The sequence below is a fragment of the Schistocerca nitens genome, chromosome 12 (genome assembly GCF_023898315.1).
Source record: "Schistocerca nitens isolate TAMUIC-IGC-003100 chromosome 12, iqSchNite1.1, whole genome shotgun sequence".
NCBI lineage: Eukaryota > Metazoa > Arthropoda > Insecta > Orthoptera > Acrididae > Schistocerca > Schistocerca nitens.
The window spans coordinates 137,286,113-137,299,591 of record NC_064625.1 but is presented as its reverse complement, the minus strand read 5'-3'; the positions used below and the strand labels follow the sequence as shown (position 1 = coordinate 137,299,591).

The window sequence follows — 13,479 nt, the reverse complement described above, 5'->3', positions numbered from 1 at the left end:
GTCGTCCTCCCGAATGCGAGTCCAGTGTGCTAACCACTGCGCCACCTCGCAGTATCAACAGCTATACTGACACTAGTATTATTTTCTTTACTGGAATGATATACTTTTTTAAAAAACCATTCAAAGGACTAGTACAGTGCTCAACACTTGTTAAGGTTAGTACTGAAACTTCCGTGAAAGTATCCGAGATAAGAGCTAAAACTGCGTGGCAAGGTAGTTGGAATATGCTACTACGATATAAACATTTCTAAACTTCTTCCAGCATATAAAAATGGAACCTTCCATGAAAGCCATACTTGACGGTATTCACACTGCAGTAGTGGACTCTGCCACTTTATATCACAATTTCAGCACATTTATCAGATTATCGATGTCTGTTCCCAGTAAATGTAATGCTTATGACATGACAATATTAATACTTCAATACTTGCAGGTTCCATATATTTATCGCTGTACAAGTTATTTAACAAATATGAGATGTATATAAACAAATGAATACATAAATTAATGTTGTGTAACTTCCACCTGACGCAAGCTATGCTTGCGAGTCAAATCCATTATTACTTCTCATTTGGTCTCAACAGGCTGAGTTGACCCTCTTCTATAGCCACCTTATACAAAAAAAAATTGTCTCCATGTGATTACCAACTGATCATATACAAGTCAACATCCCCTTTTTCTCAACACATAATTGTTGTACACGGATGAATGACATCGTTAGAAAGGTTTTTTAATCTGCTTCTGGTATTGCAAACCAATTTTGCACTGAAACTTACTATTTGTGAAAAATTTTAACATAAAAGAGACTTTTAACTATTACAGGCAAAAGGGCATCATGGATGTCCAGCTTCATATTCATTGTGAATAGTATTTCATTTGTTTTAAAGTACTTATTAACATGATAATTTGTATACAGCATTTTCATAGACAATAACTGTGATCACTGCAGTAGTCTATTATTCCTACCTGTCGTACACGTTGACTTTTCTAAAAGAATATGCTCTCAGAAACGACAAACATATATGTCACTGTCACCTTGAATTGTGATTTACCTACTTCTACTACTGCCTAACATGCTTACTGTAAATCAATTGTGTTTAAACTTATGTGCATGGAAATGTATATACAAGGATGTATCACGTTGTTCAGTTAATTTTTAAAGATATTTTTTCTTCATTCCCACAAATATCCTTACCCCAACGACTATTCTTATTCCAAATACTGTCATTATTTACTGGTTTGACGCGTATATCATCATCTCCACTTTGTCAACTGCACACAATCTCTTTGTGCTGAACTCAGTAATGATAATTACCTGTTCTCTCTTTCTTTCTAGATGTTACATAGTTCTATTTAAATGTCACCACCAACCTATTTCCACTTACATAAAAAACTACACAATTGAAAGAAAATATTCCTTACCTTCAAAAGAGTATCATTTGAGATCTTTGGCTCATCATCAATGGTCAGTGACGAGAGACTCGTTGCTCTCGAAAACTCCACAGGCGTGTCCTCCTCCTTAAATGCTGCTACATCATCTTCAAATACACTTGCCTTGGGAGCGTTCGATCTGCCACCTGTCCGTAAAATACAAAATTTTCAATGATGAAACACAGCTTAGTGGTGAACAGGCAAGCCAGAGTGTATGAAGGAAGTACTAAACACAACACTAAAACATCAATAATAAGGTGATAAACCAGACAAGTGTGAGCAGGATGCATACACTGAGGGGTGCGTGCAAAATTAATTGTGTGTATAAATAATAATAATATTGTGTGGTTCAACGGCCTGGTCCAAGTCTTTCTACTGGAAGCCACTTCCTTGTGTTGCATGTCCCTAACACATCCCAGTTACACAGGGAATGAGGACCTACAGTTTAATGTGGAATCTGAACTACCTGCTGTTTCTGGTGACTCCTCACATCATTCCAAGGTACAGGCTAGGTTAAAACAAAGACTGAAAAATCTGTGGTCTGACCAAGATCTGACCCTGTGATCTCTTGGTTTGTATGCACATGCTTTACTGCTAGACTAACATGCCCGACATGAATGTAGATAGTTCACCTACAACAGTGAGCTAAAATTAATGCCTCCAAAAGTTTTATGTAAAGACTCTTTAAAACTTTTTAAATAAAACACACTTCATTAACATTCAACATCATTATCCTTCATGTCTACATGTTTATTTCTCAACACAGCCACCTTGGTGATGAATATATTTATTCTAATGAGGGACCAGTTTGATGATACTGTCACTGTAGAATGTTTGACTTTGTTAATGGAGTCACAACCTCACCTCTGCTTGTGTTTCCCTCATCACTATCTAAGTGAACTCCTCAAGGGGTACTTAGTTTTGGAAACAGATGAAAATGGGATGGGGCCAAGTTGGGACTGTGTGGAAAGCATTACTTTTCAAAATGTCTTTATATGTGTTTTGATTAGTGAGTTTGCGAGTATCAAAATACATAATGTATATGGCTGTATCTTTTGACTGCATTGACCTAGAAGCTTAAATTATTTACATTGCCAAGGGACCATAGAACTTAGTACCTGACATAAATTTCATCTCATTACCTCTACCTATTCCTGAGAAAAAGGGCTCTTATCAAACAGAAGACAGTCAGGGAGAGAGAGAAAAAATCGTGTGATATTATTACAAATTAACAATTTTCATTTTCCTTTACTTGAACAGTGAAACTTGATTCTTGTCAAATTTCATTGATGCTACTAGGAAGAGGGAAGTACCCTATGGATTTTGATGAGTGAATCTGTGAATATCAAATTACACAACATATATGGCCATATCTTTTGGTTGCACTGACTTAGAAGCTTTGGCTTTTTGACGCTACCAACAGACCATAGACCTCAGTATGTGACGTATGTTTCAATTTAGGACAGAAAGAAGGCCAAAATCAGTCATAACATCTGCGTGTTTTTTTTTATTGCATTTCAGATCTACATTCCAACTGACAATGCAGCTACCATCAGTGCGTTGTAAGTAATCATGCAGACTGAATGTAGTTATAATGAGACACATTGCAATTTGACTCAGGCATGTACATTTGATACATCTACTTGTTCCTGTGGAAAGGGGGTCTTAACAGTTTGACAGGACATACAGACAACAAAGCGATCCTGTAAGAGTTCCGTTTTTTCCGACTGAGGTACAGAATCCTAAAAATGAAAGTTTATGCCAGCCTACGACTCAAACCTATATCCCCCGCTTTTCACGAGCAGTTGCCTTAACAGTGAGACTATCTGTACACACCTTCCACCCTGACCCAGGCTTTCACTGTTGCTGATGTTTCCACCCATGATTACCAAACCCAACAACCACAGGTTCTCACACGAGCTGTGTGGGCAACGCACCACTGGGAGAATCAAGTCAGTGGAGGACCCTGTCTTGCGTGCCATTAGGGGTATATTGCAGTGAAGATTCATTGAAAAGAAATGAATGATACAATAAGTTTTCACCAATAACATTTCACATCTTGATTTAATAACATTTCACATCTTGATTTGACTCCTATCAAACCATTCACTTCATTTCAGAAACCCTACTTCTGTTGACTATCACATCAGTTTTCACTTTTGTTACAAGCTGCTACCCAATAGAGATCATTAGAGATCCCCGAACTCTTTTGAGACTCGACTCTCAAGTCTCTAGCACTGCCCATTTATGGACGTAAACTCGTTTCTTGAGTCTTGTCAGGTATAAGTAGACTCTACCAGTGTTGGAAGGGGAACAAGTACACGAGCTCGCAAGAATAACTGAGGATTCGCGGCATTGCAACCACTTACGCAACTGTTGAGCTCTACGATTATTATAAAAATAACATGAGAAGTTCTCTGAATTGAATAGAAACTTTTTTTTATTTTTCAATGTAGTCTTTCTGTATACTAATGCACTAGATCTAGCGATGTTCCAATGTCACTATCTCATCTCAAAAATTAGATTCCTCTAGGCCCACAAAATACTCTTCTTCTGCTGTCAGTTCTTTGTTCAAAGAGAATTTCCATCCCATGAGAAAAATTTTGAGTTTGGGGGAGAGATGAAAGTCTGACGGAGTCAAATCGGGCGAATGTGATGGGTGTGGCACCAATTTCTATCTTAGTTCACATATATCTGCCACAGTAATGGCACTTGGGTGTGGGCAAGCACTGTCTTGATGAAGGATAACTTACTTCCTTTTTAAACCTTGCCTTTTTCTGTGTATCTTTTGGCATAGTTGGTCCAGGAGGTTAGCATAACATTGTCCCATTAATTCTTTCACCGATGGGAAGATACTCTAGCAACAAAATCTTTTTCACATCCCAAAAAACTGATGCTATGACTTTTATGACTGACCATATTGGTGAATCAACATACTTCCACTGCTTTGACTGTTGATTCTTTTTCTGGGGTATAGCAGTGAGCCCAAGTTTCACCTACTGGTGCGAAAAGGCTTGCAGGTAGCTCCAAAAAATGTGTCAAACACGGTTCAGACATTTTCATCCTGGTCCTGCATTAAGAGTCGCAGCACTCATATCCAATTCCATTGTTAAGATGTGATGTGCCTGTTTAGATGAGATCCTTACTCTGTAGCAATGTCCCACACTTTCAGTCAGCAATCCTCCACGACCATTTTATACACATTTGCTCGTGTGAGCTGGCTCGTGTACACAGCACAGAAGTAAGCAACCAGCTAACTGAAATAACATGATATAACACGAGGAAAGGTTGAATGAACTGAAGATAGGGGAGGGAGGGATCGGAACAGGATAGCTTTGCGATGAGTCTTGTTCTGTGGCCAATAATGTAATGTTCCACAGAGATGCACTGTTTCATGGTGGCTCATTAATGTGTTTCATGGCAAACTTATTTTCTAAGACAGTTGTATTAATGAGAAATGACAGTGAAATGGAGTGAAACATTTCTTAATATTTTGATGAAGCGAAGAACATGGGGCAACTACATACGAGACATGATATTTCTTATCCGAGCAGCCTCATGATGAATGTCGTTCCAGGAAGAAATTTAAATTGACCAACATATTTTGTTACCATTCAATGTAAACATTAAACACAGAAACACAGGATGTCAATTAATATTACTTATTTTGCTATTCACTAAAGAATCAATATCACACAACTTGTTTAACACTGCTATTTCGAAGACAAACTTTTAAGTTGAAGTCAGTGAGCGCCTGCGGGTATATTTCATTCTCTTCATTGTAGAAAAAAGTTGCTCGCAAGAGTATATAGATCGATACATCAACATAATTGCAGCTACAGACTTATAATAAGAAAATAAGACGGCAAGACTAAATTTGTTATGAAACTTACCACGCAAGTGTCACACTGTATTTCTGTAAGTCATATATATAATATATGGTAACTTGCTCAACCTGCAAGATTCATTTGTTGAATGTTGCTCTAGGGGAAAAAAAATCTTCATAGTGAAAATGAGGAAAGTTACTCAGGTATTTATTTCTCTGCTACAGTATGACAAATACTTATTTCTGTCACATCGCTTAACTGCACTTCCTTTAATTTTTGCACCTCCATTTTTCACTGTTCACTTTGCAATTGTGCATAATTGTCTGCACTGAAGGTATTGTAATGTCATCGTAGATTGAATTTTTTTTTCATTTTGTTCCAAGTTTTGAAACGCACAAAACATATCAAGTTATCACATATTACAAACATTCAGGCATCCTGCACTGAAGAGATGTAAATTGATGTCTGTGTGTGTGTGTGTGTGTGTGTGTGTGTGTGTGTGTGTGTGTGTGCGCGTGTGTGTGTGTGTGTGACCTTTGCTACTTTTCAACGGTTTAAAAAGTGTTACTCTCCACTCTCAGCACTGCACCATAAGTATACACGATGTTACAAAAAGGTCCGGCCAAACTTTCAGGAAACATTCCTCACACACAAAGAAAGAAAATATGTTACGTGGACCGGAAATGCTTACTTTCCATGTTAGAGCTCATTTTATTACTTCTCTTCAAATCACATTAATCATGGAATGGAAACACACAGCAACAGAACGTACCAGCGTGACTTCAAACACTTTGTTACAGGAAATGTTCAAAATGTCCTCCGTTAGCGAGGATACATGCATCCACCCTCCGTCGCATGGAATCCCTGACGCGCTGATGCAGCCCTGGAGAATGGCGTATTGTATCACAGCCGTCCACAATACGAGCACGAAGAGTCTCTACATTTGGTACCGGGGTTGCGTAGACAAGAGCTTTCAATTGCCCCCATAAATGAAAGTCAAGAGAGTTGAGGTCAGGAGAGCGTGGAGGTCACGGAATTGGTCCACCTCTACCAATCCATCGGTCACCGAATCTGTTCTTGAGAAGCGTATGAGCACTTCGACTGTAATGTGCAGGAGCTCCATCGTGCATGAACCACATGCTGTGTCGTACTTGTAAAGGCACATGTTCTAGCAGCACAGGTAGAGTATCCCGTATGAAATCATGATAACGTGCTCCATTGAGCGTAGGTGGACGAAACTAAAATGAGCTCTAACATGGAAATTAAGCGTTTCCGGACACATGTCCACATAACATCTTTTTCTTTATTTGTGTGTGAGGAATGTTTCCTGAAAGTCTGGCCGTACCTTTTTGTAACACCCTGTATACATTTGTGTTTAAGGCTATGCCAAACCTAACTATGGTCATTAAGCTAAAGCCAGAGCATCACTTGCACTTCCCCCGTGCTACATAATGACGTCCCTCCACCCCATTTTACCACAAAAGCTCACTGCCCAGGAAACAACCAAGTGTGAGAGCTCTCACTTGCCCAGCCACCTCCTAAACAGTCACGATATAAGCTATCTCTACCAAATTTAAACTCTATTGATCTGTTGGAATTACATTTTCCTTCTTTGATAAGGATAGAAGCTGAAGCAATGAATTAAAATTTGTGCTACAGCTGGGAATTGAACGCATGTCTCCTCCTTACAAGGTGGATGTGCTAATCACTGCACGAACTACCCTAGACTAATGCCGACCCTAACACAAACTTCATTTCACACCTTCAGCCCATTTTCCTCATCTTAAACCGTCGGTATTAAGATAAAGTTGAGACTCGTACGTCTACAGGGAAACGTAATTCCACCAGATCGATAGCTCACCTACTCCTGAGGTACAGGCAGGATTTCCCCGTTATGTACAAAGCTGGGGTGCTATTCCAGTGTCGGAGAGCCTCGGCAAAACTGATGATTTAAGAAGGAGAAAATGGGCTGAAGGTGTGAACTGGTTTGTGTTTGGGAGGATACTAGACTAGGTTAGCCCGTGCAGCTGTGGTAGCCACATGCCACGGTAGTATTGTGATTAGCACACCTGCAGAAGACCCAGGCTCAAGTTCTGGCCATTTAATGCATCACTTCAGCCTCTACCCTTATCAAAGAAAAACTTTAACTTGTCTGTCCACTCTGGTTCAATATGAAGTAGTAGGGTCCACCAGTGTGTTCTGAAAATTGGCACGACTTCTTTGTTGTCATACCTTTCTTTATGAAGTGCTTAATCACTTCGCCAACCTCTTTTTTTTCCATCTTCATAAATCACAACATGGGAACAACCATAGAGAAATATATCTGCACCACTGATCTCTGACAACAGCACTGATATGACACGTGTTTACTGACAGGGGATGACCTATTATTACGCAGGAACCTTGTTGCGCTAGCACTGATGTCTGGTGAAGATTCCGAGAACTTTAAAAGTTACTCTCATAGATACCAATATAAAGACTGACTGGTTAGCAATGAATATTATTCTGTTTATACATACATTTACATAGATGTGTATTCATTATGTGCAACTGGACCCTATCAAATCATGCAAAACTATTATATCTCAATTGTCGGAGAGTCAGGCAGCTCTAATTTTTTCTCCTTCGATTCTTTTTCTTTTCTTAGTCTACCACGTCCTTAGTCTGTTGCTGACTTTGTTTTCTGGCAGTACTACCCATTTGCTAATTTTCTGTCTGTATGAGTTTATGTTCAAAATGTCTGATGGAATTATACACTGAAGCACCAAAGAAACTGGTATAGGCATGCGTATTCAAATACAGAGATATGTAAACAGGCAGAACACGGCACTGTGGTTGGTAACACCTATATAAGACAACAAGTGTCTGGTGCAGTTGTTAGATTGGTTACTGCTGCTACAATGACAGGTTACCAAGATGTGAGCGAGTGTGAACGTGGTGTTATAGTCAGCGCATAATCAACGGGACACAGCTCTCCGAGGTAGCGATTAAGTGGGGATTTTCCCATACAACCATTTTACAAGAGTACCGTGAATATAAAAAATACAGTAAAACATGAAATCTCCGATAACGCTGTGGCCGGAAAAAGATCCTGCAAGAACAGGACCGACGACAACTGAAGAGAATTGTTCAACGTGACAGAAGTGCAACCCTTCCGCAAATCGCTGCAGATTTCAATGCTGGGCCATCAACAAATGTCAGTGTGTGAACTGTTCAACGAAACATAATCAATATGGGCTTTGAGCCGAAGGTCCACTAATGTACCCTTGATGACTGCACAACACAAAGCTTTACACCTTGCCTTGGCCCGTCAACTCCGACACTGGACTACTGACAACTGGAAATATGTTGCCTGGTCAGACGAATCTCATTTCAAATTGTATAGTGCGGATGGATGTGTGCGGTTATGGAGACAACCTCATGAACCCTTGGACCCTGCATGTCAACAGGGAACTGTTCAAGCTGGTGGAGGCTTTGTAATGGTGTGGAGCCTGTGCAGTTGGAGTGATATGGACCGCTCATATGTCTAGATACAACTCTGACACGTGACATGTACATAAGCATCCTGTCTGATCACCTGCATCCATTCATGTCCATTGTGCATTCCGACAGGCTTGGGCAATTCCAGCAGGACACACACATATGCATATGTAACTTCATATGTATATGCAGGTATATATGTATTTGTGGCACGTGTGTGTGTGTGTGTGTGTGTGTGTGTGTGTGTGTGTGTGTGTGTGTGTGTGTTTTCAACAGCTGCTTCACTACACAGACCATTTGGGTACTCCATTCCACCACAAGTTCCTTTAAACCATGTGCATGGGAACAATCTCTCTAGCACATCCTGGCCTAACCTCTGCTGAACTGTTCCCACTGCCTCACCTTCTTCCTTCTCTCATCTGTCCGCACCAGTCCTTCACTACTCAGATCGTGCATTGCCTTCCCCCTCCACTCTTCCTCCTGCCATGAGGACATTCTCTCTCACCCTCCCCTCTCTCACCCCTCAATTTGTTTCTCTTCATCTTCACCTTCACCTTCCCCCCCCCCCCTCCCTCTTCCTTCATCTCATTCTGATCTATCCTCTGTACTCTTTTCATCTTGCTGTGCAGCCCCGGAGACTTTGGTCCAAAAATTTATCTGTTTCCCACAACACCCTCCCCACCTTCATCAGCCCATGCAACTACTTCCAATAATACTGTATCAGTAATCAGTCTTGCCATGACCACGAGAGTAACCAGTTGGATATCTGTATGGTTGTATGTGTACATGTGTGTTCTACTGTTAGAAAAAGATCTAATGTTCAAAAGCTAGTGTGAATGCTATTTTCAGTTAAGCATGGATCAATCCGCTAATACGTGACTGGTTGCCTTTTCCTTATTTTACATATTGCTCCATCCAGGAATTCCCATTATTGTAATGTATCTATGTAAATATGAATGTATATCACACACTGCCAAAAGTAATGTGACATCTCAAAAAAACCATTTGTGGGCAATCATGTTTAAAGATGTGAATGGTAATTTAGTTTCCTAATAAGATAAGGGATGAAAGTATTATTACATTCATGGTTGCTAAGTGCATTTTAAGCATTTATCTAAACTTACAATTTGGAATTATCACACTGCTCTATTGGTTATCATGAAACTGGTGAAGAGATTTATCTTTTTATACTTCTTCAGTAATGAAATATCTAAATTAAAATTAATTACTTTTTACATGTAATTATGTAGTAGTTGTCTTTGCAATGTAATGGGGTTTACCCCCTGCTACGCACCTCACAGTGGTTTGCAAAATATAGATGTAGATGCACAATCGTACTTGTGGTTTTATGTGTATTGTTAATTGAAGTATAAAATTTTAGAGGTTTTAATTTCCAAGTGCCAATGAAATTGATGAACTAGGCAGAACAAAATTTTGAAACTCTCTGGGCTATAATTATTTCACTAAGATTTTTGATCAAGGTGTAAAACCTGATAGCACTCTAATATGCAATTTGTTTACCCGAAATAAAGAAAAAATAACTGTTGTAATTTTTCTGACTACCATTGTGTTGTGAATGTAGTATGATGTCTTGATATCTTTTTAACTTTAACTTCTACATGAATCATAATAGAGGAGATCAGGATTTTGTAGAATGAGATTCTAATGTAATGAAAAATCTGTTTATTCTCAAAAAAACATGAAGATGACAGTAGTACTGATTAAATTTGCCAATGCATCATATGACAATACGATAATTAAATACGGTCATAATTGTTCAACATTTATAATATTAATTTGAAACTTATAAAATTTTTGTTAGTGTTAAAAATAAAAATACAATATTAAAACTAAAAAATGTAAAATGAGACCATTTGAAATATAAAAATAGTAATAATATTAAAATTAAAACAACCATTTTTTCACATCTCTTTAAATGTTCTAAATATTAATGATGGAACCATAAAAGTTAAAATAAGAAGTTGGAATGTATTTCTCACAAGCTGGAGTCATCAAGTCGTTCTTTCTCATAGTTGGAGCTCCTTGTGGCAGTCTGTGGGCTTGACTTATTTCCAGTCATTAAATGATTTGTCTCCTATTTTCTAGCGAATTACATTTTTGTTTTTCGTGAATTGAATAGCTTCTCTATTTCCTCTCATTTTCCTGATTTGACCTATCTTTTCTTTCCACACAGACTTCACCTTTGCATAGTTCTACTGCTCCATAATCTTCATTGCAAGACTTCTTTACATTTTTATACATCCAATAGAAAATCATATTCAGTTGGTGGTCCTCAGAAGTAAACAGCTTAATGCTCTCGGTACTCTTCAGTGGAAACTTCACAGGAGCCCAGTAATTTTTTCTGCTGCACTTCCTTTTGTTATTGCCATGGTCTTTAGACAAACCTTTGTCTTCTTCAGATGTAGAAATATTGTTCCATTCATAGCAAGATCACGATCTTCTATGCTATCAATGCTGTTACGAAAGAGTATATACTTATTGTCATTCAGTCCGATGCACATCCTTCTGTTTTGAGCATTTTACTAAAGGAGGAGATAGCAGAAACACTTTTCAAGAAGGAATCAAGTCCTGCTTACTTCTGGTCTGCAAGTACTGAGCACAATCATAATTGCAAGACAGTCAAACATTCTCATAAAATTAAAGCAAACATGCTTACTACAACATTCCTTTCTAGTTTCACCTGTTCCTTTCATCATAAGCACGCTTTCTGGTTCCGGATAGTCCTCAGTCTTTTGTGTCTTGGCAATTAAAACTATTTTTCGGAATCTCCGAGTGGGTCCTGGGACTGTTGAATTGTTGACATGTTGATTTTAATGTCTAAAAATATGGAAAAACAAAAATAAATAAGTAAAGGGAAATTATACCTATAGGATAAGCCATACCTTTCTGTGTGGTGCAATGATACAAATTAAAATAAAATCAAAATAACAAAAATAAGGAATGTTACAAAAATTAAACACACAAATTATGCTACTTTAGAGGATATAATTCTTTCTGTGGTCTTATTGGTAATAATTCTGGATAAAGTTAGTTGGCTGATCAGAAACTACTTTACTGTAGTTGTGTCTAAATGAAAAAGTGTGACAAATTTTGCATTAGTGGGAAGTTGGTTAAGTCAGATAACATCATCCTTTCAAGAATTAAAGCTATTTTTGTTTTGTATCATGTCACTTTCGGTCAAGTTCTGCTGCTGCTCTGTTTGTTTGGGCTTTGTACGGCAATGAGAGTAGCCGAGCTGCACATTACATTATCACAAGTAAAGCTAACAGACCCTCCATGCAGTACGCTGCTCCAAGAAATATCGACGACCCGAACATCTGACAGACAATGACAACTAAATTGAAGTGATTGGTAATGGCATTTGTTTTATCACTTAAGACAAAGACAACTCACTGTATGTTAAAAGAAGAATAAGTTACTTTTTTTATCTTTAAGTTCTTAGTCTACCCCTTTAATAGAGTTGCAAATTAATGAATAACTAATGAGAACCTGTCAGGAGTTTAACAACTTTTGCTAAATAAAGAAGTGTTTGACGGTCGTGGACTCTCACCCTTGGAGACTGCTACAAGGAACACGGTGCAAGCCCAAAAACAAATGGTTATCAGAAATAGAATCATATTAACAATGACAGCAAGATGCAACAAGAAGAAGCAACCAAATTTTGACATCAATCCAACACTACTGACAAGAAAACGAATACTACAGAGACGAAATACAGAAAACTTAAGTTCACATGTGTAATTCCGGGCAGTGAAACAGAGATAAAGAACCCAAAGGATTGTAATCTTAAAATACAAAATTCTGACACCACGATTAGATCATCAAAAAAGTGACAAGCTTCTTTCAAAACATATGCTGACAAGTTAATTGTCGTTTAAGAAGTATTTTACAAGATTATACCTTTAAAAAATACAATTAGGAATGCATTAAACAAATCGGTTGTTACACAATTAAACACGGGGATACATGCGAACAAAGAAACTTGATATTTGATTCACAATAAAAACTGACCAGATAAGCAATATGTGGACACTAGTTGATATTTTGTGGGGTACAAGGATAAATTAGGATTCAACGAATCACGATTTCGTGTGATACTGTGCTACACTCATAATTGTACATACAATCACATCGTCCAGTAACAAATTAACAACACAGGTTCGACTACCACATCAGTGTTTCGAGAGTTTCAACACGGGTTGGTAGCCAGTGGGTTTGGATTACAGTGCATCACTAGGAGACAGCAGCATGAGCATCCGGCAGTCTCAGTCACAATACGCACTGGCGGCGGCAGCCAACAACACGACACTACATACACGATACAGGGAATTTCAAACACAACTAATGTGATGTTAAGATGTAGGATACGTTAAATTACAAATGGTATATACTTAGTAATGAACATTTTTTCACTTCTAGGTTTTAGATTTATCTGCATAATCAAATAACATGATATGGCTTTCATTAAGGATAATGTAACCACGGAAGGGTTTATGCAATCAATCAGTATCAGACCAATTTTCTCAAAGGAATAACAGATTCACACAAATGGACAGAAATTTTGCAAAGATCGATAACAGATTAGATGATATAAAAAGTAAACTACAAGACTTAATTTCCCATCTTAATGGTAGAATGAATAGGTAGGAAAAGTGATTACACCAAGAATTCAGTAATGCTGCCAAAATAGATGAATGACTTTGAATCGTAGAAGAAAAGC

At 38.1% G+C, this 13,479-nt stretch overlaps 1 protein-coding gene across 1 annotated transcript in view; it reads right to left on the bottom strand.

The window, feature by feature from the left end:
* Nucleotides 1–13,479, bottom strand: part of LOC126214965 (uncharacterized) — an 815,775-nt gene that overhangs the window by 109,099 nt on the left and 693,197 nt on the right. The window contains exon 22 of the mRNA XM_049941599.1: nt 1,423–1,577. Within this exon, the coding sequence (XP_049797556.1) occupies nt 1,423–1,577 (155 nt within the window). The remainder of the gene's footprint in view (nt 1–1,422; nt 1,578–13,479) is intronic.